The sequence below is a fragment of the Hipposideros armiger genome, unplaced genomic scaffold, assembly GCF_001890085.2.
Source record: "Hipposideros armiger isolate ML-2016 unplaced genomic scaffold, ASM189008v1 scaffold_175, whole genome shotgun sequence".
Lineage (NCBI taxonomy): Eukaryota > Metazoa > Chordata > Mammalia > Chiroptera > Hipposideridae > Hipposideros > Hipposideros armiger.
Genome location: NW_017731525.1, coordinates 1608840 through 1636461, shown reverse-complemented (window position 1 = coordinate 1636461; position 27622 = coordinate 1608840). Strand labels below are relative to the sequence as shown.

At 39.8% G+C, this 27622-nt stretch overlaps 1 protein-coding gene and 1 pseudogene across 1 annotated transcript in view; one reads left to right on the top strand and one right to left on the bottom strand.

The window, feature by feature from the left end:
* The window catches only part of SEC31A (SEC31 homolog A, COPII component), a 71724-nt gene extending 55819 nt beyond the window's left edge, over window positions 1–15905 (top strand). Inside the window, exons 22-26 of the mRNA XM_019652181.1 lie at window positions 6334–6392; window positions 7431–7697; window positions 10635–10754; window positions 13707–13778; window positions 15308–15905. Of these exons, the coding sequence (XP_019507726.1) occupies window positions 6334–6392; window positions 7431–7697; window positions 10635–10754; window positions 13707–13778; window positions 15308–15487 (698 nt within the window). The 3' untranslated portion in view covers window positions 15488–15905. The remainder of the gene's footprint in view (window positions 1–6333; window positions 6393–7430; window positions 7698–10634; window positions 10755–13706; window positions 13779–15307) is intronic.
* LOC109387940 (protein S100-A10 pseudogene) lies at window positions 1831–4836 on the bottom strand (annotated as a pseudogene).
* Window positions 15906–27622: the final 11717 nt, after the last annotated feature.

Genomic DNA, 27622 nt, shown 5'->3' with positions numbered 1-27622 from the left:
GGGTTTAGTTTTAACCTTTTAAATGAAGGAAAGGAGCATGATAGCCTTCCTTACTTTTTTGGGAAAGTTCTGGGGTGTTTTTTGTTTTTGTTTTTTTGACAACACGCATTTATTGATTCTGAAGATAAAGTCATTTTCACTCCTATTTTGATTTTGAGTAATGTTATTTTTCTGTTTACTCGGCTCATTTATTTAGTTCTTTAGGTTCCACATATAAGTGAGATCCCTATGGTATTTGTCTTTCTCCGACTGACTTATTTCACTTAGCATAATGTTCTCTAGGTCCATCCATATCGTTGCAAATAGTACGATTTCCTTCTTCTTTATAGCTGAGTAATACTCCATTGTGTAAATGTACCACAGTTTCTTAATCCAGTCGTCTACCGATGAGCATTTCTGTTGTTTCCAAGTCTTGGCTATTGTAAATAGCACTGCAATGAACATAGGGGTGCATATGTTTTTTCGAATTAGCGTCTAGGGTTTCCCTGGAGGAAAAGTTCTGTTTTATATCATTGGAAATAACCTTAAAGATTCGTGTCTTCATAAATTTTAATTTTGTCACTTTTTTTTTTTTAAATGTGACATGCTGGGAGTTTAGGGGAAAGGAGATATATATTGTTGACAAGGATACTCTATTCTCTTCATCTCAAATTATCTTCTAGCCAAAAGTCTCTATACCATCAGCGCTAATATTTTGTGAGTCCACTGAAAAGTATTAGCCAGTGTATAAATCCTATCATTATGTTCCTGCAAGAATAGCTACGAAGGTTCCCAGTGAGAAGTGGGATTCAGGTAAGGATGGTATGCAGCTCCACTTGTGTATATACAACCAAGCTGTTCCATTTCTTCCCCAAAGGCCTGTGAAGGACTAACCCCTACGTTAATGGGGATAAGGGTCTACATATCCAGCGACATGGCATATTCAGTTTTTAAATTAATTTTCCCTTGATTTTTATTTCGCACTGTAGGGTTTTGAAATACTCCAAATAGTATAAAGAATAAAATTATTAATATAATTCTACCACCTAAATATAACCACTAATAATTTAGGTTTATTTATTCCCTTCAAAAACATATATACATACATGTATGTATGTTTTAAGTGTGCATGTAATAAAAGATTTTTAAAATATGGTTAAAATATACATAACGTATAATTTACCATTTTAATCATTTTTAAGGATATAGTTCAGTAACAGAACATTCATATTGTTGTACGGTCATCACTGCTATCTGTCTCCAGAACTTTTTCATTATCCCATAGTGAAACTATTAACTGTCCCTCCCCCCGGCCTCTGGTAACCACTTTCTGCCTCTATGTATCTGACTACTCCAGGTACCTCGTATAAGTAGAATCATACAATATTTGCCCTTTTGTAATTGGCTGTTCTCACTGTCTTCAGGATTCATCCATGTTGTAGCATGTATCAGAATGTCTTTCCTTTGTAAGGCTGAATAATATTCCACTGTATGTGTATACCACATTTTGTTCATTCATCTGCACATGAGGTTTTTGGCTATTGCGAATAATGCTGGTATGAACATGGATATACACGTATATCTGTTCAAGTTCCTGCTTTCAGTTTTTTTGGGCTAAAGCCAGAAGTGGAATTGCAGGATCAAATAATAATTCAATGTTTCATTTTTTGAGGAAACACCGTACTGTTTTTCCACAGTGGCTACACCAATTTACATTCCCACCAACAATGTACAAGGGTTCCAATTTCTCCACATTCACACCAACACTGTTGTTTTCTGTTTTGTTTTTCTTTTAATTCTAGCCATTCAATGGGTGTGAAGTAGTATCTCATTGTGTGTGTGTGCATTTTTAAACAATTGAGATCATAACACATATAATTTTGCATCTTTTTTTCTTAATGTTACACCATGAACCATTTTTTTTAGTCATGTGCCATTTAAAGTCATGTGCTATTTTTTAAAAGTATGAAAGAGATTTATCCCCATTTTTATAGTTTTTTGACAGAGTAAAAACGATTATCTCCTCTTTACAGTTTTATGAGATAATTATGTTCCAGATTAGATTATGCTGTGTCATTTATTTATTTATTTATTTATTTATTTACTAAAAATGAAATTTGTTTATTGAGGACAAGAGGATGCAAGCAACATAAAAATCTGGCTTTATTTGGCTTTTCTTTCTCTTGTCAAATGAGGGAGGGATTTTATTTGTACATTTTCTAAGGGTCCCAACCTGCTCGTGAAATCCTTACATGGGGGAAGCTGTGGGGCAGAGATTCCAATAAGTGACTCATTGGAAGAACTCTTATTAGGGCAGGAGCTCAGTGCTGCCAACTTCTTTCTTTTCTGCTTCATGTGTACTACAAAATAATCATTGCACACGATGGTGAGCCCAGCAGTTAGCAAAAAGAAGTTCTAGAAGGCCACTTTGCGGTCTGCACACTGGTCCAGGTCCTTTATTATTTTGTCCATGGCCAGAGAGTCTTTTTGATTTTCAGAAATCTGGGGAACTCCTTTTCCATGAGCACTCTCAGGTCCTCCTTTGTTAATTAGCCTTTATTCCCAGCAAATTTGTGCAACGTGAACATCATGCTTTCCATGGCGTGTTTCATTTGAGATGGCATTTTGGTAAGTTCTTGGCCGGAGGTGCGGCAGGATCGCTCGGCTGGCTGGGATACATGGCCAGTTGCTGTGTTGCTTTTTCAAATGCTGACCAAGAGTATCATTATGCACGTCTCCAATGAACATCCATAATACTTGCTTTTGTAGATATTCATGTTCTTCAATTAGCTTGCTGATGTTGCTATTAAAGTATATTTCTTTCTTTAAAAGTCATATTTAAACAGTATAAAGACATAAAAGCAAAAAGGTTGAAAGAGGTTAGAATTATAGCTGAGACAAAATTGCATTAAATTGATAAGAGATCTGAACAAGTTATTATCTGGGCGGAAATAAAACATGGCTAAATATATTGCATGGTTTGAGGTCTGGAGGAGTCGGGCATATATTTTGTGGAGAACTTTGTGCAACCATTATTTTCTGTCCAACAGACACCCCACCCACCCTCAAGTTATTAGGGCTAGCCACCTGGCTATATGTTCCTGTTGAGAATCTTTTTGTTTCTGAATTGATTTCAGTTTCAGTCATAATTTTTGAGTTTGATTTGATTTCATTATAGCTTTGGTGTCATTTTACCTAAGGGACATATGAAATTGCTCCACACACTTTTTTATGCTGCTCATAGTTTGTGAAGGCAGGGTACCCTGTCAGATTAAGACACCATGAGAGGTTAGAAGAAGAACTGCTCTCTTCTTCTGATTTTGCCCCTCATGGGGCAGGGGTGGAGGACATGTTTTTGGGACTACTTCTCAAAAAAGAGAGTCAAGATGAAGGTATTTTCAGGTTTGTAATATATCCGCCCCTCTGCCCAGAAGCTGAAGTGCTAGAGAGTACATTAGTAGCTGCCAATCAGGTCAGTCCTCTGTTGTAATGCACACGTGACTCCCAGGGTTTCTTAACTACAGTGCTATGAGGTCATATCTTGCAGGGGGAGTTAGGTTGTAAAGTCATCATTTAAGGCAAAAATAGGAAATCACTTATAGCCAATTATCTTGTGAGCATTCCTTTCTTCAGTTAAGCCCTTGATGGAGAAGTTGGTTTATATTTAGGAGCCATATTGGATAGAAAAGCATCTATGCATAAACTCCATACAGTGAGATTTCAAGCTATGGGATTACCTCTCCCATATTTCTCCTAGGCACGTGGTCCTTTTGTAGAGCTCAAACTGAATCGAAATCACTAATTAATTGCTCTGTTGTCTTGGTTCCTCTCTCCCCAAATGAAGATAGTTGAATTCCCAAGTTATATCTGTGTGCATGCGATGTACCTCCACTGCATGGTTTTGATTTGAGGTTGGTCCTGGCCTGACCGTGAATATCTGACAATGTTGGAATTGCTGTGCTAGTTTTCAGCCTTCTTTCCTTTTGTCCACTGGCCAAAACCAGTTCCCTTAAGAGAAGTCGTGATACCTGGAAAAGTTGTGCTAAACAGTCTGCATATCCATACATTTTTTCAGAAAACACCATATGAGGTGGTTTTTACTTGGCCAGTTCTCATGTATGATCACATTCATGAGATGACCCCAGAAATTACAGCTTCTCCAGAATGCAGACATTTGGGGCCTCCCAAATCCAGCAGTGGAGTGGCACCACCTTGTTAAGATTGTCTGACAGGTTTATCTTTAACAAGTGCAGTGCTGAAGTCTGCAGGCCAATGTAGAAATCCTCCCATTTCACTTTGACTCCCTGCTACTTAAAAAGGGTTTTGACCAGCAGCGTTGGCATTACCTGGGAGCAGGCCCCACACTATATGAATTAGAATCTGAATTTTAACAAAATCTTCAGCTGATTTAGATTCACGGCTTTAAATACACACTAAAATGGACTCATTATTTATAGTATGTTAGGAAGTGCTCTTCCCCAGCGATATTTCTGAGCTTCATTGATCAATTAGAAAAATAATTCATGCAAACAATTGGGGGAAAATTATTTTAAATAGGAAGGAACAAAATTTTCTCTTAAAAGAGACAGCTAGCACACTAAGGGAAAAAAGTGATATTTAAGAGTAATTGGAACTGACTGACACAACTTAAATGAATTTGCTTTACCCCAAAACTGAATACTTTCTTAATTAGATAAAAGACATTTCACATGACTTGATTAAATAGTAAGTTTCATTCCCTTATAAAATTAGTTCTTTCTGGGAGTTGATGGAGGGAGAAGAAACAATTATAAAATGAAAAGCAGACTTTAGAATGTCTTTGATGATAATATTGTTTAAGTGACTTTTACATTTTGTCTACAGAAAATGAGTGTATGCAAGACCAGGCACGTATGTTGGAAGGTGAATTGGTTATAAAATATATTTCTGGAAATCTCTGAATCATAGAATGCAATTAATGATTGGACATTCACAATAATGCATGTGAACTTCAAAGCTGATGATATCCTAAATCTGATCAGTATCAATTTTTTATTTGGCTTCTTAATGAATCAGATATTAGAACTGATTGAATTAACATGGTGACACAAATAGCTTTAAATCATAAAAGTCTTCTATTTCATATAGACATAAAGACAACGTCTATACCAAGATTTTCTTAGAAATGAATAAAATTGAATGATTAATCAATGTATGGCTAGAACTTTCAGAATTTGTTAAGCAGATAGCAGCATGTGGCTTAATATTTTGTGATTAGCTTTTGAGTGTTTTGAGGCTCATTTGGCATTCTATCTTTTAGTAAACTTGTAGAAAATTAATTCTGTCTTTAAAATCAGGGCAAATCATACATGCTGGTTAGAAGATCTTATTTTAAAAAACTGACATTCTGTATGAATCATGGATTCTTTGGTTTGCTAAGCAATTTTGTGATTTAATATGGGTATCAATGAAACAAGGAAAAGGTAAAATACTGAAAGGATATTTGATTGAAAGAGAAACGACTTTATTTTTTTTGTCTTTATATATACACATACACAAAACTCAGTGAAATGTAACATGCTTATATTGAGATTTAAAAATTATCCCACCTTGTCTGGCATGTTTTATTCCTTTTTTTCTTTAAAGATACTGGCATTGCAGTACTAAATGAGTTTTGCTACTTAAGTTCATTTCTCACTTTGAGATGACAGGGTGTTTTTTTGTTTTGTTTTTTTAGAGGAAATTTACTAAAGTTGATAGTAGCTTAATTTTACATTTGCTGCCAGCCTGGAATTTGTTTTGTAGCATTAAAAAATCTTATCATCAATATCTGAATGCCCTGTTTTACTTTGTAAGTAATTTCTAAGGCAAAGATGATACAAATTACTGATGTTGTGTAGTTGGGCTCTGCTTTTTTTAAACAGTGTTTGTACCATGTGGATGATTTGCTTATGTTGAATTTCTCTCTTGGGAAATAGAGAACTTTTATTCTTTTTTGTATGCTGTCTATCAGAAGCCTTTTTAAAAGCAGACTCAAGTGATTTCTTCTTTCTTTATTTGGAGAGAACTGTTAACAGATCTTGAAGGCTATGTATCTATATAGACTTAAAGACTTCATCATTGTCCTTAAAGTTAGCACAGCTCTTTCACTTTAATATCAAGGTTTCTTGCCTACTAAGCCAAGGCCTTGTGATTATTAGAGGTAATGAGTGAGAATCCAGGGCTACATAGCGATCTCCCACACCTCAGCTGGTAAAACATGTTGCGATAGTTATCTCAGGGCTAAGGCAGAATTCGAAGGTACTATGATGGATACAATTTAGTTTTAGTCTTTTCAGGATTCTAAAGGAAAATGCTCTCTGTTGTCTGTTATAGGTCCTCAGAATGGTTGGAATGATCCTCCAGCTTTGAACAGAGTACCCAAGAAGAAGAAGGTACTTGGAAAAGATGTCCACCCAGTTGCCTACAGATGTTCTGTTAATCACATAGCCACCTGGAACACACCACACTTCACTGATCCTTTTAAAGGCAAAGCTTACTGACTGATATATTTAAAGTGTATTTCAATTTAATGTCTTCTAATCCATGAAGGGAAGGAAAGAAAATAGAAAACATGATGGTGGTATGAATTAAACCCCTTTTAGAAGACAAGATGTAAATTCCCAACAGATCTTTCAAAGAGTAGGAAACTCAAAGAGTAGACTTCTCACATGAATTTTTCTTTAGGAGTTACTTTGGTTTTGGGGTTCCAACAGTAATCATGAATTTGGTAATTATATTTTGGGCCATTTCTATCACATATAGTATGAATGAAGAAATAGCCTTGTAGCTGAGTACTGTTTAGATGTCCGTAACTATTGAAAGCTGTTAGAACACAAGATAAGATTCTTCTTTCCTTCTTTCTTCCCAAGCCATTTTCTACTTTTTTTTTTTTAATTCCTAGTGATCTTCCCCTAAATATAGTGAGAGGCCATAACATAAAATTGGGAGATACTAAATGAGCAAGAAAATCAGATTAAGTTAGTAATAATCAGAAACTTAATCTATTAGTGTGATTGACAGGTGATCATCTACTTAGTGATCCAGGAAAAGGTTATTTCATCATGATCGTATGAAACACACAGACACACATTTGGCATAGCTGAGTTTTGTCTTGCTAGATAAAACTCTCCAGACTTGGGCAACCTCTTTCAAAAACACCATGGTGTTGGCTCCTCATTATGGGAGTAAGTGTGGATGACAAAGGGGAAACTGACAAGTCTGGGTTTGAGCTCTCCACCCCTCTTAGCCAGATTAGCTCTACTTTTATGTTTTACTCTAGAATTCTACATAACATTCATTTGAAAAGTATTCTACTAGTATTAAAAAAATGTTTTTAACCATGGAATAGTCTAACTTCCTTACTTAAGCTGAGGAAATGTTGCTATTGTTTTTTTTTTCTCTTGTTCTCTTTTATTACCATCTTTGAAAAGATGCCTGAAAACTTTATGCCTCCTGTTCCCATCACATCGCCAATCATGAACCCCTTGGGTGACCCCCAGTCACAGATGCTGCAGCAACAACCTTCAGCTCCAGTACCACTGCCCAGCCAAGCGTCATTCCCACAGCCACACCTTCCAGGTGGCCAGCCCTCCTTCCACGGCATACAGCAACCCCTGGGTCAACCAGGCGTGCCGCCATCTTTCTCAAAGCCCAACGTCGAGGGTGCCCCAGGGGCTCCTATTGGAAATACCATCCAGGTAACAGTAAACCTGTGGAAGTGGAATGGGGAGATGGCTCTATTTCAGTACATTTTTTTTAATGTGTTAACTTCTATGGTTATACCGTAATTAACAAGCATCTAGATTTGGTTTCATTTAGACAAACTGAATAAAAAATAGTAACCCTTTTGTAAAGATAGATCATGAATGCATGTTATTTTTCAATAATATTACATGGCCATATACAAACTTCCTAGAAGGGGGGCTTACATATTTGCTAGTGTATGTTTACAATAGCTTGGCAACTGCAAGTATTTCACTTGACCTAATCAGTAGCCACAATTTTAAGATCAGTTGAATCTAGTATTTGCTTCCAAGGTTGCTAAGCAGAAGCTGTTTCCAAAGGTTTTTCCCTTTAAATTGTAAAATGAAAATGTCATGTGTTATATCTTTTCTTGTGTACCTGTAAGAGCTAATAATATAGTATAGAGCCTTATCTTCAGATGGAGATATAAATTTGTACTTGCTTTTTACATACACACTGTTAGTTGGCAGGGTTCTAGATGATGAAAAATCTATTACATTTCCATATAACTGACTAGACACACAAAGATACACATTTTTATCTATTCATGAAAAGTAGCAAGCTTGGGCCAAAGTTTGACATAAGATGAAACAAATTCCTGCCCAAGTATAAAACTAATTCTTCTGTTTTTGTTTTTGACTTGAACTCAAATTTGTAACAGTTGTATATCTATCACAAGAGTATGCTTTTTTGTAAAGAGATAGTTCTGCCTAAAGAATTTCTAAACATTAAGTTGCCTTATAAAAAAACCAGTGTTTTGGTTGTTTTTTGTTTTTTTTGTTTGTTTGTTTGTTTTTTTGTTTTTTTTTCAGATTTTTTTGGGGAATTAGGGAAGGGGAACAGCCAAGTTGTTGTCCTTCAATCTTAGTTGTGGAGGGCGTAGCTAGCTCAGCTCCAAGTCCAGTTGACATCCGGCTGCCTGTCAGCAGCTCACGGCCACTCAGCTTAAGGTGCCGTGTTCAGTCTTAGTTGCGGGTCAGCATAGCCCACCATCCCATGTGGGAGTTGAACCGGAAACCTTGTTGCTAAGAGCTCTCGCTCTGACTACTGAGCCATCTGGGCCTCCCATAGGCAGCTCAGGGCAGCTCAGCTCAAGGTGCCATGTTCAATCTTAGTTGTGGATGGGCATAGCCCACCATCCCTTGCAGGAGTCGAACTGGCATCCTTGTTGTTAGCAGCACTTGCTCTCACCAGCTGAGCCATCCTGCCACCTGTTGGCAGCTCAGCTTGGGCGCAGCTCACTGGCCCATGTGGGGATCGAACTGGTGACCCTGATTCTCAGAGCTCACACTCTTAACCCACTGAGCCACTCGGCCGGCCCCCAAAAACCAGTGTTTTGATGGAGGTGGGAGGACTTGCTTCTTTCCACAAGAACATAAATTATAAAGATGTATTGTTAATTTCTTTTTATGATTACAAATATTTGTTAGTTTGGGAAGCTACCCAGCCATTCACTTATGTTAAGACCTGGGTGCTCATGCTATACTCATCTAGACCAGAACCTCAGTTACTAATGAAGGAGAGAACTATATAGATGTGTGTTTAGGCAGGCCATAATATTCAGCTACCTGCCTACTTGAATGTCTTCAAGGCACCTCACACTCAACATGTCCAAAACCTAATTCATGGTCTTCCTCCCAAACCTAGTCTTCTTTGGGTGTTTTCTGTTTCAGTGAGTGGCACCATAATCCCTTCTATTCAGTGTGGCCAAAACCTGGGAACATCTTTATACTCTTTTTCCTTTGACCTCTTTTTCAAATCTATCCCCAAATCTTGTTATTGCTTTAAAATCTCTCAAATCCCTTCTCTGCGTTTCTAGTCTGGTCCATGCTATGTTCATCTCCAGTCCACAACAGTGCAGGAGCCTCTAATTGGTCTGCCAACATCTATAATACTTTGATCCATCTGTAATCTGGGCTTGTCTCCTCTTTACTTAAAACATTACAGCTTCCCCTTGTTCTCAGGAAAAGACCAGAATATTTCACGTTTTCTGGAAGGCCGCAGCTCATACTCCCCTGCTCTCTGTCTGCTCCAGCCACACTGGCCTGCTTTTAGTCCTCTTGTATCATGATCTTTCCTTTGTACATGTTCTTCCTCCATCTAGAATGCTTTTCCTTCCCCATTTAACTGGTAAAGTCCTACTTACCCTTCCAATATAATTTTCTAAAGACAGCCTTCCCCTCAGTTACATTGTCTTTTGGTTCCACTGATGTTAACTTACCATAGTTGCTATTTTACATTAGCCTGTAAACTCCCTGAGGGCAGAGATAATTTCTGTATTGGCAAACCAGTACATACCAGTGCCTGGCCCATAATTGCCTAATATTTTTTGAATAAATGAACTAATAAATCAAAACTTTAAAAATGTAAACATTCCTTCTTTGTTTTTCCATCTTTATACTCAGTAACATCATGGTCTCTTCTAACCTTTGATTTAATCTTGCAGTTTGATAATAGCCCAGTTAACAATTTCCAAGAGTAAACTAAAGAATAAAAGAATGCCAGATAGAGGAAAATGAGCCGACACTCAGAACAAGCAGCCTCTCTAAACGGCCAACTTTATAAATGTCTTGTTCTTTTTATTTCCTTGTGGCACAGGTCTATTTCCCACCAGTTAAATGCAGTAGTGATCAACATATGTGCCATAATTAATTAAATACTTCATATCCAGTCCTGTTATTGAGAATCAAAGTTGTAGGAGGAGTACCTGTACCTTTACTGGATATCTGATTTTCATTTTTACTTAAGTGATTTCACATGTTAATTTTCCATTTGGTCTTGAATAGCCTGTCCACAAGGTCATTGGTTTCTCTCTAACACAGAGTTTCAGGGCTTTGTGTATAGGTAGCTTCTGGTCATTTCTACTCATTTTATTGTATTATTTCTTCCAGCAAGTGCAGTCTTTGCCAACAGAAAAAATCACCAAGAAACCTATTCCAGATGAGCACCTCATTCTAAAGACCACATTTGAGGATCTTATCCAGCGCTGCTTCTCTTCAGCCACAGATCCTGTATGTATCTGTTCTCATATTTTGCTTAATTAAAATAATCCTTTATGAAGTTCTGTAATTATTGCTTGAAGTCCTACAAGATATATTTTTAAAGTTTGTACAAAAGTAATAAAGCTAGTGCTTAATATAGGTTGCTTTACATATAAAAATGTAATTCAGTTACTTTTTATATATAAATTTATTTAATTCTCACAACAAGCCCATGGTAGGTAGATATGTCACCTTTATTTTACAGATGAGGACCTTAAGGCAAAAGCAGTTAAGCACCACCCAAGGTCAGAGGCAGCATTCAAACTCAGTCTGGCTCCAGAATTAATGCTCTCAGCCACTGTGTGCATTTCTCCTCAGCAAACCTTATGTTTGGCACATTAAACAGAACAGAATGGTGGTATGCAAAACATCCAGACTCGGGGTTTTTTCCCAAGCTTACATCAAAGCTTTTAACAGTAGATAATCTTATACGTAACTTTGCAAAGATCTTAAAAATAGTTAAATGTTTTAGATATTGATTGGAGTCATAGTCATAGTTAATGCAACTAATTTTACTTAGTTTACTTAGAGAATATGTATTGGCAACAACAAAAACTCCACAAAGCCAGTTTTGTTTCAGATGAAATTTCAATTTCTGCCAGCAAATGTTGAATAGACTTATTTAGCCACTGGCCACTTGTCTGCTTGAAAAACAGCTTCTGGAATTTGTTGTTTTATCAACATTGAGTATTAGTGTGTGCAGCCTTCCGCTGTTCTTTTGGAAAGCAATTCCCTGTGCTGAAAGTATCAGGAAAGCAGAGAGGCAGGGAAAGGTTAACAGAAACCTTAGTGCCTGACATTCTAGGAGTGATGGAAAGACCAAGCTAGAACAGAGCAGACGAAGCTGATAGCCAGGTAAACACATCCCCTATGGGCAGTCTTTAAATAGATAGGCCACAGTCATTCAAAACTAGAGGAGTCCCAGTAAAAATGTGGGAAATGCCAGTCCTCCTTCAGGCATGAGTCAGCATGGAGAGGTTGGGAGGACACATAATTCATTGCCCAGCTCAGTAAGTTTTTATTGAGCTTAACCTCCTCTAGGTCACCGTGCCATCTTCTTTCTGGACCCATAGGAGCCCTGGGCAGCAGAGAACCACAAAAGACAAGCTGTTCTTCTAATTCCTGTGACTAGTTGCCAGGGAAGCTCATCTATTCTCTTCTGCCTGCTCAGCTGCCCCTGCCCCCTTGGGGTAGGGCTCCTGCTGGTAGCCATATGAGATTAGCTTTGAACAGGGAACTATAAAGAGTCCCCTCCACGCAAGTCTATTTTAATCAATAGTTGGAATCATTTTTTTTTTTTAAGATTTTTATTAGGAAATTGGGGGGATGGGAACAGCACTGGGGAACTGGGGGAAGAGGAACAGACAAGTTGCTGTCCTTTTGTTCTTCAGTCTAGTTGTGGAGGATGTTGCTTCACAGGCCCAAGTTGGCACCATCATTGCACTCTTCCCGGGCGAGGCAGATCAGTCACTGGCCTCTGGATGGCAAATTACTGCAGCTGCTGGCCGCTCACGCTGGCTGCTGGCTACACACAGTAGCCCATGGCAACCCACTGCCACAGGGGCTGCAGCCTACGCTGATACCGGCAACTCACGGCAGCCCAGCTGCAGGTTGAGCTGTTGTTCAGCATCTTAGCTGTGGAGGGCAGTGTCACTGGCCCTCATATCTGGGATCTGAACCGGGGCCCTCTGGTGTCCCAAGCCAGCTCTTAACCATCGCGCCACTCGGCCGTCCCCTGGAATCATTTTTATAGTATTCCTATTTTCCCTTTAATTACGTCCAAACAACACAAAGTAACCTTGAAGCACAACGTAGTTTGTAATGTTGTAAAGAAAGCCTTGATGGCTTTCTCTTGTCCTCTCTCCTCTTCTGACACACTGACACGCCTTCCTCAGACGTGCCAAGAGCACGGCAGCATCAGGGGCTTGTACTTGCTGCCCTCCTGCCTGGCACTCTTCCCACATAACTGCATTGCTCACTCCTTGCTTGTTCCAGGCTCCTGCTCACATGTCCCATTAGCCGTCAGGCCTGACTTGACCCCCCCCCGCCACTCCCAACACCTTTAGCCCCTTACCCTGCTCACTTTCCTTCATGGCTCTCATCACCATTTGACATAGAACGTATTATTTATTCAGTATCTTTTTCCTACCCAACAGAATAGGAGCTCTGCGAGACACAAGATTGCGTCCCCAGCGTGGCACCTAGTAGGCACTCAATAAATATTGAAGAACATTGTCACTTCTAAAGCTCTTGCATAATGTAGTTCATCACATTACTCACATTGTGATTTTCATCCTTTAGTTTTGGGTTGAGAATCGTTTTCTCTCACTATACCTATAGTGCTAGGATGGGACTGGGGGGGGGGTCGCCTTAATTTAAGAACTCATTTTACTTCTTCCCTCTTAGTAGTCTTGAGTCACCAGAAGATAGTTTTCTTTTTTTCTGGGTGTTTTAAAGGCTCAGAAAGAGTCAGGATTAAACATACTAAATGACTAAGTGTGTAAGTAATATTTTTGAAAGGTTAAGGCAGGATTCCAGTTCACCTACACGTTTGCCTTCTGGCACCCATAACTTCTCATGACTGTACTTAGAGCTTCCTTCCTGTAGCACCCTGACTCCTTGCTGCCCCCAGATGGCCCTTCCTGTTGCTTGTGGGTGGGGTGGCAGTCCCCGTGAAGTCCCACCACTACTGCATTTGCACAGCAGAACGAAGAATCTCTTCTTGCCTTCCCCCCAGTGATAGATTCCTGACCTCTGTTCTATTAGTCTGTTCAAGTTTCTCGGCCATAGTTGCCTCCATTTCTTTATACAACGAAGCTGTTCAACGTCATGAGTGTAAGGTTAGTGAAAGGAGATAAGGCATATTTTTTGGATAAAAGTTCATGTTCAAATATAACTTACCTGTTCTCCCCTCTCCTGCAGCAAACCAAGAGGAAGCTAGACGATGCTAGCAAACGCCTGGAGTTTCTGTATGATAAACTTAGGGAACAGACAGTAAGTTCGTGGGTAAAAAAAGGATTTATGATAAACGTTTTTTTTCCTGGTTTTTAATGAAATAAGCATTTAATCAGCACTCGGGTATAGTGTGCTTGGGCTCAGAACTCGCATGACAATGACAGAATGGGTTTGCTCTAACTGAATCTTAAATTATATTCATTGGGAATGAGGGGATAGTGCACAGAGAGAGAGAGAGACTAGCAGAGAAATTTTAGCCCTTTTTGTAAGAGTAGAAATACAAATTGACTTGTATTGGCTCTAGGGTAACTGGCCTTCTGTTTGTTTTATATGTCCCTTGAATCAAGAAATCAAAACGGGAAGATACTTTGTTTTCCAGAGACCAAATCTATAATCTTTCTCACGGTCTGAGACTCCTGACCCTTTTCTTGTAGCACCTGTTACACAAAGGCAAAGCCAAATACAGCCACAAGATAGCAGATGAATGTGCTGTAACTGAAGACAGCCAGCAGCAGGAGTAAATCCACTGCCTTCTGTTCCCTTGTCCCCACCTCTCCGTTCCTTTCTAGAATAGTTTTTTTTTTATTAATGAAAGTACTAGGATAAGAGAGGAAAAAAGAACTGGGACTTGTATATTTTTGTCTTTCGACATTCCTCTTCCTCATTCCCCACCTCAATCCCATCAGATAAAAATAACCATTTATCTCATGAGAACCAATGAGAAAAAGTTGATATAACAGTGAAAGTGGTGTAGTCCATGGACTAATCCAAAATAAAGTCTTCCCTCAAAAGTATGGACATGTGAGCATGGAATGACATGGAAAAAACCTATAAGTTTCATGGTTTTTAAGAGATGACAGAATTATTTAAAAAACAGATGAATTTGAGTACATGATGAGGGCTGTTGCCCTACTAATGGAAGTAGACCAAAAGTTCAGGATCTCTTACAGACAAGTTCTAAATAAATTGGGTTCTTATTTTAAGGTATCATAATTAAGAATCTCTAAGTTCCTTCACGTGCATAGGAAAAATTTTTAAAGGTATGAGGCTATATCTAAAATAATTGAAGATTTAAAGCTCTTAAGTGGGGAGAGATGTTAGCATTTTAGCATGGGGGAGGAAATCCAGCTGCTTTTCTGTAAGAAAATACCTGGCTTGTTTTTTTGTTTGTTTTGTTTTTGCTGAGCCATCCTGTTACCTGTTGGCAGCTCAGTGGCAACTCAGCTCGGGCCGGGCGTCAAACCGCTGTTGCTCAGGGCTCACACTCTTGCGCGAGCTCTTAACCAACTGAGCCACTCAGCCAGCCCGAAAATACCTGGCTTTTATCATACATGTTTAATTCATAAATAACTTTATTTTCTTATAATTTTCTTATGTTTCTGTTTTATAGCTTAAGGGTTGGTTGGTCTAAAAAACTATTTTTAGAAATGCTTAATAATTTATACATTTGTTATAGTGTTTATTTCAAGTTCCTTTTATTAAATATTTGAGGTATAATGTTTATAGAGGGTATCATGGGAAATTCTTCCTTAATTTAATTCTTCATCTTGGTTTCACCTTTATTTCAGCTTTCACCCACAATCATCAATGGTTTACACAACATTGCAAGGAGCATTGAAATGCGAAACTACTCAGAAGGCTTGACCATCCATACCCACATAGTGAGCACCAGCAACTTCAGCGAGACCTCCGCTTTCATGCCAGTTCTCAAAGTTGTTCTCACCCAGGCCAATAAGCTGGGTGTCTAAAAGGACAGCTTCACTCTCAGCTACATTGACATTTTCCCAAAGAAACACATTTTTAAAAAATGATAAGATATGGACCAGTCCTCATTAGCATGTTTCCATAGCAGCCAGTCAAGTGCATTTGTACTATTTCTGCTGATATACTCATCTTAGAACTGCTCCAAACCCTGGTGCTTTCTTTTGTTTTAATCTTTTATTGCCCGTGATGATTTTCCTATTCTGCAAATAGCGTATTTCCTGGATTACACATAGTATGTTTTTCTGAGGTATACTGATAAAATGTGGTTTTTAAAACCTTAGTGTACTTTCTGGAAAAGGAGCATCTGGTTATGCGTAAAGCAAAGCTAAAACTAAGTTTTTTTCCCATGTCCTCCCTACTTCCTCCACGTCAATCAGATTAAAGTGTGTAATCCTGTTTTAAGTGTATGTAGTCTTTTTTTAAAAACAGCTGCTCACAGTTTAGTTTAATCATTTTTTGTGTGTTTGTCTTTGGCTTCAGTCTGGTCCTGAACAAATAATTAAATCTAGAGGCTGCTATATAGATTTAGCAAATATTAATGAAAAGTGGGATCATTAGCTTTAAGTATCTATAGGAAAAGATAGCATTTTCATTCTGTAGAGTGTATTGAACTTTATTAATAAATGTTTTTAATATTCTGTTTGAATTAAATATTGAATTGTCTCCATTTTATAAAAATTCATCCATTTTCAAAAAGTTATCTATAGCTCTGAGGTTTAAGTTCAGGAAAAAAACTTTAATTTCTATCAGCTTCCTGAATCAAAGCCAGACATTTTTTCAGCCAGTTTTTCTGTCAAGTGATTTTATTATAATCTGTCTTAAGAACAGTGTGGTAAATCAAAGATAATGGTCCCCATAGAATCTTGAGGAGAATCAGATATTAATAATTTTTCATTATCTATGCAATTTTACCTAAGTGGGTTGGAAAACTAGAAAATAAATCCTGTGATTACTGTGGAGTTAGAGGTGCTGTTTCTAGGAATAAGAATAGTTTGTCAGGTTTTTCGGTAGTCTGAGGGGAACAGTTTGTGAGAAACCTCTCAATTTCCTTTGTTGGGATTCCCTACTCATCAAATAAAACCCCTCTTGTAAAAATTAACCAACTCAGTTTTTAGGTCAGAATAGTTTTATAACTAAAAAAAGGAGGACCTTGATAGAATGTATGAGCATTGGAGCCTTAGGAATGAGGTACGTATCAGCACCCTGCCCACTTCAGTCTCCCGGAAGTTTGTTGGCCTGAGGCACTTCTGTGACTCATTCAAGTGGCAACTTGACCTTCTGAACCCTTCCCTCAAGAGTGTTGTCAGCCCAAGACCCCATCTGAACAGCAGGCTGGCCTCGAGTGATAGTTTCATTCCTTGTCCTTATAGTTAGGATTAGTGTGATGGCTGCAGGCTTACCCTGACATGACAGTGGCATAACTGACAGCATTTTACAGAAACACAAATTCCCAAAAGATGAAAAACAAGAGTAGGTGGCAATGGAACCCTGGCCAATCCCAAAGATTTTACAAGTATGAGTGTAAAAAACTTTTTTACTGACATCTGAGTAGCTGTTATCTCTCCTTTTTCAATACAGCATTGTGATTGTTTTCCACTGTGGAGACATTTCTCCACATGGCTTATAGCCTTGGAGAAGTTTCATGTTAAGCGGATGGCAGTAAGGAGAGCGGAACGCAAAATACTGTTTTGTCTCTGAAGTATGAAGATAATAGATAATGGAAAGAGAGTAGTTTGTTTCCCTGGAGAAAAGTGAAGCAACTTTAAAAAGTTTTCTTTTTTGACAAGTAGAGAAAAAATTCCAACTTGACTTTGTAAATGAGTCTGTTGTTAATGTTTTCATCTCTGAAAACATTACAGTGTATGCCTGCACAATTCAGGCACCTCTGTGTAAGGCTGTTCTCGCGTAAAGATCTGGTGGCTGATACCACTGATGGCTGTTTAGCTTGGGAAAGTTACAGCTGTACCCTTGCTGTTCATGTATCATTCTTTCTGAATCCCAAGTCTTCAGTTTTGCTTCTTATGTTACGTGCTTTTCATTTTTTTAACCTACTTAATTTTAAAACAGGGAAAGGGCTGGGAATGAAACTGGTAGGTGGGGTGGGTGTTGTCCAGGAGACTCACCACCTGTCTCTCAGGGTGATGCTTTTTTATATTGCACCTGCTCGTCTCTTCCATTCTTCATACAACCCTTTGGGCTGAGCAGGATGGATGCACCCTCAGCCCCACTGGAGATTCTTTATGTGTAATGGGATACATAGCTGATGGAGGTAGTTCATTTGACTAGTGTGGCATCAGGACGAAGTTGAAAATAACTGCTCTGCACCGAACTGTTGAGTCCAGTGAACCTATATATTTCTTTGGATTCAGAAAATTCCCATGTATCCTGGGGGACAGACAATGCAGTGGGATTCCTGACAACCAGATGTACCCTGCCTGAGAGATAGAGAGGGATGGTGATTGGTCAACACTTTTCTGATACCCATTTGTCTCCTGGACCAGATTTGGGTTAGCCTAAGAAGGACTGCCAGGCTGTCCTTCCGCCATAGTGGACGCTGCATTTGGGATGGTCATGAAGATTCAGCAGGTGATGTACCCACATCTGTGTATGCACACGTACTTGTGTATGCATACCCCCCTCTTTATTTTGTTCACTGCTGTGGTGGCAGCATCCCCAAGTTTCACCCCTGACATACCTGTAGGGGTGTTCATCAAACGCTGACGAAGTCACAGGTAGTGCCTCAAATGATTCCATGAGTAAATAGGGACTGTCGGTGCACAGAAAATCTTAACTACTTGATCTTAGGGATAAACGACCCAAATCTTTGAACCAAACTAGATTACAAAGAAAAAGCAATCAAATCAGCTTTATATTTCCACTTTTTCTGGTACACTATTTGTTTTATCAACATCTCTGTAGGATATTTCCTACTCATTGCTTTGGTAACCATACAAGTCTCTTAGCTCAGGTTGCATGGTGTGCATGTAAACCTGATTGGGGACCATTTTCTAATTTCCAGCTGTTTGCCTTTTTCCCCCACTCTGGGAGGTGTGGGATGTGGGTTTTAAGTAGTTGGAGCAGAACTTGAAAAAGCGAATAAAAGCAAACCAAAGGGAATAGACTTTGATTTAACTGCGGTATATGTTTTTTGCACTCTGGATTTATGTTTCCAGAGATCTGACTATTTATTTAGCAAACATGTTAATGTTACTTCTGAAACACCTAGAGTGACTCTGTACAAACGTCATTACTCAGTAATGTCTGCATTCTTTAATGCAGCTGCACTCCTTGTCTAATTTGAATTTGAGTTTTGGCTGATATTCCATAGGGCTAGAAGACTGTTGTTCATCAGGTAGTCCTGTCTCTGCTATTGTCACTGGTGCCTTATCATCTCCAATCTGTGACCTTTCTGAAACCACCTTTTGTGTATCAGTGGGTTCTCACCTTGCAAATGGGTGTGTGTGTGTGTGTGTGTGTGTGGCTTCAGAAGCCTTGTGAAATAGAAGAAACCTTTCTATTTCAAAAATATACACAAGCTTGTTGGCTTTTTAGTTCTTATATGTGCAGTTAAACCTCACAAAATCTGTGTCTCAAACATATCTACCATTATCTCTTTTATACCTTTTATAAAAGTCTGTAACTAACATTTCCCAGCTCTAGAGAGTAGCATCCTCGAGTTATTAACTTGATTTCCTTACTTCAGGAAATATAAAGTATTTTGTGCAGCTCAGGAAAGACTTCATGTCCAAACATGTGCTTCCAGGTAGGTGACATGAAGTGAATCAATAGGGAGCCTACCATAGGCGACTGGATTCAGGTTTCATTCGAAGAGGGAAGTTTCAGACTTTATTTTTCTGAATAGTAAAAGAGCAGTGAATATAAAACGTGATTTAAGGGAGCCATTAAAGATGCCCAGTAAGTATAATTTGGTTAATGATGGAAAATCATTTCATTTGTATTTTGTCCAATAAAGGAACTTCCCATGCTAGGAGGGCTAGAATGTGCTATGGAATTGAACATAACAGATTTTAGTAGTAAAAAAGGAAAACAACCATCTCCTAAAAGTAATTTCCTTCCCCTTTGGATATATCTCCAAACAATAGATGACCTGCTCTGACCACCTCTTTTGCCTTAAGGAGTCTTTGGGAAAGAACACAGCAGTTGTAACAGGCTGACATCAAGTTCACAAAGAGAAGCTGTTTGGGCACACTGATGTGATTTAACATTTACTTGAGCTGGGCACTGAGCTGCGTACTTAGCTCCCTCTCACTCAGTCCTCTCATCTGCTCAGGGAACTCAGCTGTTAATTGCAGTTGCCTGGTGCAGCTGGTGAGCAGTAGAATCTGGATTCAAATTCACATCTCAGCCTAGTGAGTACATCTTTTTTTCCCCACAAAACCATATTTTTCCCAAAGTGAGGATAATTGCTACTGCAAAAAAAAACCCTGAGTTTTGCATTCTGACTCTGCTTTCCTCCTCCCCTTAATAGCCTGGCATTTCCCCACAAAAGAGGAATGTGGTTATTATAAATGAATAAATTTATTGGGCATTGTGTGTTGGCTTCTTTTCAGGCAGGTTCTCTTTACAGGGTGGGAAAGACAGCCCCTGGCAGCCCAAAGCCTCCATCTCCACTGCTCGTGATATACAAAGGGAGGAAAAAACCTCTCACCATAGCCAAATACTGCTCACAAAGACAACTCCGGTTGCCTCTGTTTGGGTCTCTTGTCCACTACCTCATCTACAATATTTCTGAGCCCAGAGAGATAGGGTGCCAGAACTGGCTGGCCCAGCTAGTGCGTCCACCCTGCCTGGTGCCAGCACAGTGATTCTAATCCCCGCCAGAACCACATGGAGTGGTTCCCCAAGGGAAAGAGTGCAGTTTAGAGAAGGGGAGAAAAGAGTGGGCCAAAACAACCCCATATCTCCTGTAGGTCAGTTACAGTCACAGGGTTCCAGACTGGAGGGCAGCCCTGGGCGGTAACAGTAAAATGCTGCTATGGAACTCACTTTGTCCCGATTGTGATAAATTGTGTCCTCATGCAGGACAGTGTGGAAGAGGCAAGGAACTGTGTTTCAGTGTCTTCGCTGCCTCTTACTGTCAGTCAAGTCATGTCACCTTTTTCTGCCTCCATTTCCCCATCTGTAAAATGGGGGTAGGACTAGATGATCTCTTTAAGTTCAGTTCCAGCTCTAGAAGTCTGATCCATCTACCTTTCCCACAGCATCTTGGTATATTGCCTACAAGTCTTCAGAAGGAATGGAAAACAAATTTGGATAAGCACAAAGCTTTGAAGAACCACGACAAAAACAACTCAGGTCTATTTATATTTGGATACATTTTTTCCTCTTGTAGATTTAATTTCATTTCTAATCTGGAGAAAAATCAATGCAGCACTTGCCTTGATTGGAAATGCGTAGGCTGGTATTAAACAAATAGTTTGTAATATGAGGACTTAGGACAAATACATTTGCTTGGCCTCGAGGTCCCTAAGTAGTGAGTCCCCCTCAGTGGTAATACATATTTTTGTGAAATGAACCTTTCTACACACCTGTTCCCCACATCAAGAATAGGCTACATTTGATTACATAGGGTACTCAAGTGAACTAGTTTTCCCTCTGATGCTGCAGATCTAGGTCACCCTTTTGACATTCCTGAACTCTATTTACAAATGCTCCCTCCCCTCTAGAGAGCTACAGGGCCCTTTGCCTTTTAAGAGCAGCCTGCGGTAATTGACACAGCAGGAAAAGAAAGAGGTCATTGAAACAGAAACAATAACAGCAGCTAATGCAGAGAAATAAGGAAGAGCTTCTCTAAGTTCATCTGCCCTTGGAAATCAAAATAACTACCCTAAAAGAAAATGGGTGGGTGTTTGTGGGTGGGGGGAACTGGAGAACTGGAAGAGATGGGGGCAAAAACCTTGTCAATACTCTCTTTCTTCTGTGACAATAACAGGGATTGTTCATTTATTTCAGAGAGCTGGGAGCTGGGAGCAAGGAGAGAGGGGAGGAGTTTAGTTTGTGGACCTTGTTTTAGCCAGATATTGGTCAAAGGGGGATGTGGTGTAGGCATTATTAGCAAATGTTCACATGCCATGACTGGGTCTTGAAAAAGATGATAGTGATTCCTTCATAGCATTTGCTAGAGTTTGTGGTGTACACTTCTCGTAGTAATTATTTGGTTACTCTGCGTCCCCTCATGAACCGTGAGTCCCATGCACTCAGTCACATACTCCAGTGCATGGAGCTGAGCTCACGCTTGGCATCTAGAGGAGGCTCCATAAGTAGATATTGAACGAAAGGTTGTTAATTGATGCAAACTGACGATAACTTGGAAAGATGCAAAGAGCTGCATATCACTGACAGGTTTGGGTTGGCTGCAGAACTTCAGTGGGGTTTCATTAAGTAGACCTTCTTATCTATGAATTAGGAGGTGAGGGCCTGCAAACCTGGCCTTCTCCCATGCCCAGTTTCCTGCTGCCAAATTGCAGCACTCTTACGAAAAGAAAACTCCTCACTGTCTTCACATCCAAAGCAATAGAAGCATTCTTTTTAGGGGAATGTGTCACCCCTCCTCCACTGCTATAAAATCTCAATGGGAAATTTTTGCAATCCATTTAGCTCAGAAAAGGGGAAGCCAACCCTCTTGTGACTGGAGGAAACTGACAAGACTGATTTTTTCTGCTAAGCCGTGTTGCTGCTCTATTTCAAAACCAATCTTCCTTTAATCTTGAAGACTAACTTCCCAACTTGATGCTCCCCAGAAATCATTCTACTGTAAAGCCTGTGAGTGGTTTTCTCACCATAGGAGCACAAAGTTTGTCTACATTTGAAATCATTGTCCCTGCACCTCATCCAAGAGGCAGCCTTCCCTCCCTCCCTCCATGAATACCTAAGAGCTGCAGAGAGCATCTCTTCCTTGTGCCAACAGAGCTGCCTTCAATGATTACCTCTAATCAAACAGAGCAGGAGATTTTATTTCCCAGTTCCCTGGTGCTGCTAGAATTCATTATTTCAAGATCTGAATCCCTCCAGCCCCCCCCCCCCAGTTATGCTAGTTTTCCCAACCTGGGACTCCCAGATGCACCCTGGCTTCCTGGCCAGGCAGGTTTCATAACTGCATTGAGTCCATCTCTCTGGGATGAATAAAAAACAATAAAATACCCTTATTATTCAGCAGTTACTAGGTACTAGGTACCGAATGCTGTACTAAGCTCTGTTCCTGTGAGGTAGGCAGTATCACCTCCAATATGTACATGAAAAAACTGAAGTTAGATTGTTAGGTAAATTTCACAGAGAGGATTCCCGGCATAGATCTGTCTTAATTCTTAGATGACATAGGATGAAACGGAAGACCTAAGAGACTGCAATTGTCTCCAAATCAGAGACTTGCTAAATCGGAGTGGTGGGTCCACACTCATGCGCAGATTTTCAGATGCCAAACCTGGGTCATTTCATATGTAGCTGCTATAACCAAAATCTAAATTTCCATAAGAAAAACATAGACATGAGAATCACTGTAAATCTCCAGTTTCAAGAATGGATCTTGTTTTTCCTCTTTCCTCCCTAGAGCCAGCATTTTCTCCACAAATAGTTTGACAACAATTTTTTTAAATCTTGGTATTTACCCTTTGAAGGACTACACTCTCGGCTAGATACTTTGCCGGACTCACTCCCATCTCTTTTCTTACACAGTTATCCAACTGGGAGTCTCTGCCAAGTCATTCTACCTTTCAAGGCCTTGTTTGCTGCCACCTCCTCCATGAAGCCCTCCTGACCATTCCAGATCACCTGCCTCACCAAGCATCTCTCACACACAGTTTGTGTAGGGTGTTACCATTGAATATTGTATCTTCTGTCTTCATTCTATCCTCTCTACCTAAGCAACTTCTTTTCTAAGGTACATAATGCTGGCCAGAATCTAGGTACTAGCTATGATGGTTTTCTCCTACTACATCTGACAGCAATCCTTATCTGGTAAAGTTAAGGAGGTAAAAGACTTGTACACCGAAAACTACAAAATATCACGGAGAGAAAGAAAATAAAACACAAATAAATGGAAAGACATCCCATGTCCATGGATTGGAGACTTAATATTGTTAAGCTGTCAATACCAACCAAAGTAACCTCCAGATTTAATGCAATCCCTATCAAAATCCAAGTGGCATATGGAATCTCAATGGATCCAAATGGCCAAATCAACTTTGGAGGTCTCATAGTTCTTGATTTCAAAACTTATTACAAAGCTACAGTACCCAAAACAATGTGGTAGTGGCATAAAGATAGATATATAGACCAGTGGAGTAGAATAGAGTCCAGTCATAAACCCTCAAGTATATAGTCAAATGCCTTTCAGCAAGGGTGCCAAGACCATTTAATAGGAAAAGGGGAGTTTTTTCAACAAATAGTGTTTGGAAAACTACATATCCACATGCAAAAGGATGAAGCTGGACCCTTACCTTACACCATACATAAAAACTAACTCAAAATGGTCAAAGACCTAAACGTAATTGCTGAAACTATAAAACTCTTAGAAGAAAACATAAGGGAAAAGCTTCATAACTTTGGATTTGGTAATGATTTTTTTGGACATGACACCCAAAGCATAGGTAACAAAAGTACAAATAGATAAATTGGACTATATCAAAATTAAAAACTAAGCATCAAGACACAATCAACAGTGCAAAGGCAATGTATGGGATTGGAGAAAATATTTGCAAACCACATATCAAGTGAGGCACTAATATCCAGAGTATATAAAGAACTCCTGTAACTAAACAAAAATAAACAACCTGAGTTAAAAATGGGCGAAGGACTAGAATAGACATTTCTCCAAAGATGACATACAAATGGCCAACAAGCATATGAAAATGTGCTCAACATCACTAATCATTAGGGAAATGCAAATCAAAATTACAATGAGATATCATCTCATTTCCATTAGGATGGCTATAATCTAAACAAAACAAAATAAAACAAAAAAAACTCCCAGAAAATAACAAGTATTAGTGAGGATGTGGAGAAGTTGGAACACTTGCGCACTGTTGGTGGGAAGGCAAATGGTGTAGCTGCTATAGGCAACAGTACGGAGGTTCCAAAAAAATTAAAACTAGAACTACCATAAACTCCAGTAATATCACTTCTGAATATATATCCAAAAGAATTAAAAGCAGGGTCTCGAAAAAATAGTTGTACACCCATGTTCACAGTAGCATTATTCACAACAGCCAAAAGGTGGAAGCAACCTAGAGTCCACTGTCAGATGAATGGATAAACAAAATGTGTTCTATACATAAAATGGAATATTATTTGGCCTTGAAAAGGAAGGAAATTCTGACACATGGATAAAACTTGAAGACATTGTGCTACGTGAAATAAGCCAGTCATACAAAAAGAAAAATACTATATGACTTCACTTACATGAGCTTTCTAGAGTAGTCAAGCTCAAAGAAACAGAAAGTACAATGGTGGTTGCCATGGGGCAGGGAGAGAGAGAAATGGGGAATTATCATTTAATGTGTATAGAATTTCAGTTTACAAGAAGAAAAGTTCTGGAGATTGGTTCCACAACAATGTGAATATATTTAGCACTACTGAATTGAATACTTAAAAATGGTTAAGATGGTAAATTTTATGTAATGTACATTTTACCACAACTTAAAAATTTAATCAAGTTCCAAAAAAAAAAAAATCCTTACCCAGATATCACCTCCCCTCCGGCCTCTCTAGTGTGAATTAGCTACTCCCTCCTTTGTCCCTTCACTTTATCTTCCACATATGAGGGTTCTTACCACATTTTTGGTAATTGTTTGGCAGGATAAGGGTTACTGTCTGATTTGCCCCCATCAAGGGATGAGATGAACACTCATCCACTTCTGGGGTCTTGACCAGCAGCTAAGAAAATATACGAAGGTCTTTGGCAAAGACCTTAGATGAGAAAAGAGACATATTATGCCTGATGGTTAATATGCTACAGGGAACAGTCATGATTAGCAAGAGTACATCTTATATCTGTGGAGGTTTCACTCTGAGGTGGGATCTGGAAGGGTCATTTTCCTTCAGTCATCCTTTTGTAGGCAGGATCTGAAAGACCTAAAGAGCACTTCTCCTCAGCCACATACAAACATCCCCTCTCCATCCTTACTCCAACCAGCTGAAATGACTGGCCTAGCTCAGTCTGACCCATTGGAGGGACGAGAGGAACATGTTCCTTCAAGATAGATTCAAGATGCAGTAGCTTATCTAACAGATAAAGTACCCAGGGGCCAAGTAAAGAACTATTTTGCTGCCTCCCCCGGACTCTTTGTATGTATTTTTGATGCCTAATAAGAATTTTCTTTTTCTGATAATGGACTGGACCATCCTTCCCTTCCAAGGTCATAGCCAAGAGTTTACATTTGTTTGCTGTGTCTTCCCTCCTAGACAGCGAGCTGCTTGAGGGCCAGGACTATAACTTATTCATCCTTGTATCCCCAGTGTCCACCAGTCCTGGCACACAGCAGGTGCCCCCAAAATGCCAAACAAATGATTGCATGGTTAGAGTGAGGGTGGAGTGAGTCATTATAATAACCCAGCAACTAGTCCAACCCAGAGAGAAAGGACAGTCTGAGCTAGATAGCCACAGGGAGTACACGGGCCTGGTGGGATTGGGAAGCAGTAGAAGCATGAGGGAAAAAAAAGGGGGGTTCATTATAAAGCCCAGGATGAGTAGGTGATGAAATGTATACCTTCCAGTTTCATGTTTTATTGTCTCACCGGTCATTATTCAGTGCTGACACTTATCTGGCCTCCAGGCAAATTTCCTTTCATTCTAAAATTTCAGCTCCATCTGAAGCACCACTACCGTAACACTGGCTCAGTGGACACGATCCCACAGCCACATACCTTGTTTCAGTTTTAAATTAGACATACCTGGCTCATTGGACTGTTTCAGGTCTGCTAACAAAATGTTCATATATGGCCCTTTCATGCAGCCAGTTCTTGGTAATTTTTTCCCCCCTCTCCTGGAATCCTGAAAAGGATTCCTAATGATGGGGGAATCCAAAAAATTAGCGTTGTCAACATAATGGTACCCCTGCAAGCTCACAGTTACAGAAGTTGCGCGCTGGAAGGAAGAATATAGATTCGTTTTGTTTCCCCAGTCAGGAAATTTGCGCCTAGAGAGCCAAGTTGGGTCACAGTGAGTTAGGACTAGAGCTCAGAGCCTGCGTGGGACACATCCAAGCACACCCAGCTCTGCGTTTCTGTGCAACTAGGGCTCCCTCTGGACAGCTCTAAATGATCTGTGTTTGGAGACGAGCAATGAGCAGACGCTATTTTTCACAGGTTAATTTTCCTTTGGAAGTTCTGGGTGATTTTTTTTCTAAAGCCCCATTCTCAGTGGTGCTGAGTTGAAGGTACTGTTCCATCAATTGAGGGCTGAGACCATCCGCAAGCACACTGGTTAGCTGAGAATTTGCCATAAACAGAGCTGTGTGGTTCATGGGCCGCGCGGTGGACAGGGCACTGTTGGCTACTAACGAGCCACCAAATCATTTATGTATCATCCAATAGGCACTAACTGAGCACCTACTCTGTGCCTCGCTTCACCTGCCTAATTAAGAGTTGAGCAGCTGCCCCCCTCCACAGGCCCAAAGAGCCACACGAACAGACAGATGGCAGGAACTTCTGAATTCTAATCTGGCCTTAACTTGTATTGAGATTCCGGGCAAATATTTTAAATTCTTCAACACGGGTGGCCTGTGGCTTCAAAGTTAATAATAATAATTAAAAATTTTAAAAAAAAAAGCTTTTCAAAAGGAAAAGGTATTTTTTGGAACTGGAGAAACACAAGAACAGAAGTGCTGTGAACCGCTCAGCAGGCTCCCTGTGTGGGGAGCCACATCCTACCCACCCCCGGGTCCAGGCTGCTGACCGCCTGCCCAGGGGGCTCCGGAGTCTGACCCCGGGGAACCCGGGCAGCGGAGACCGAGGGGACGCCTTTCTCTTTAAGAGCCCCACAGGCGATCGTGATTGGCTGTAGCTATGCAGGTCTTTCTTCCCGGCTCCCTCCAAGCGCTGCCTCCCCCGCCGCTTTCTCGGCTCTCCTTTCACCCCCTCTCCCCCAGCTCCTCCGCACCCCC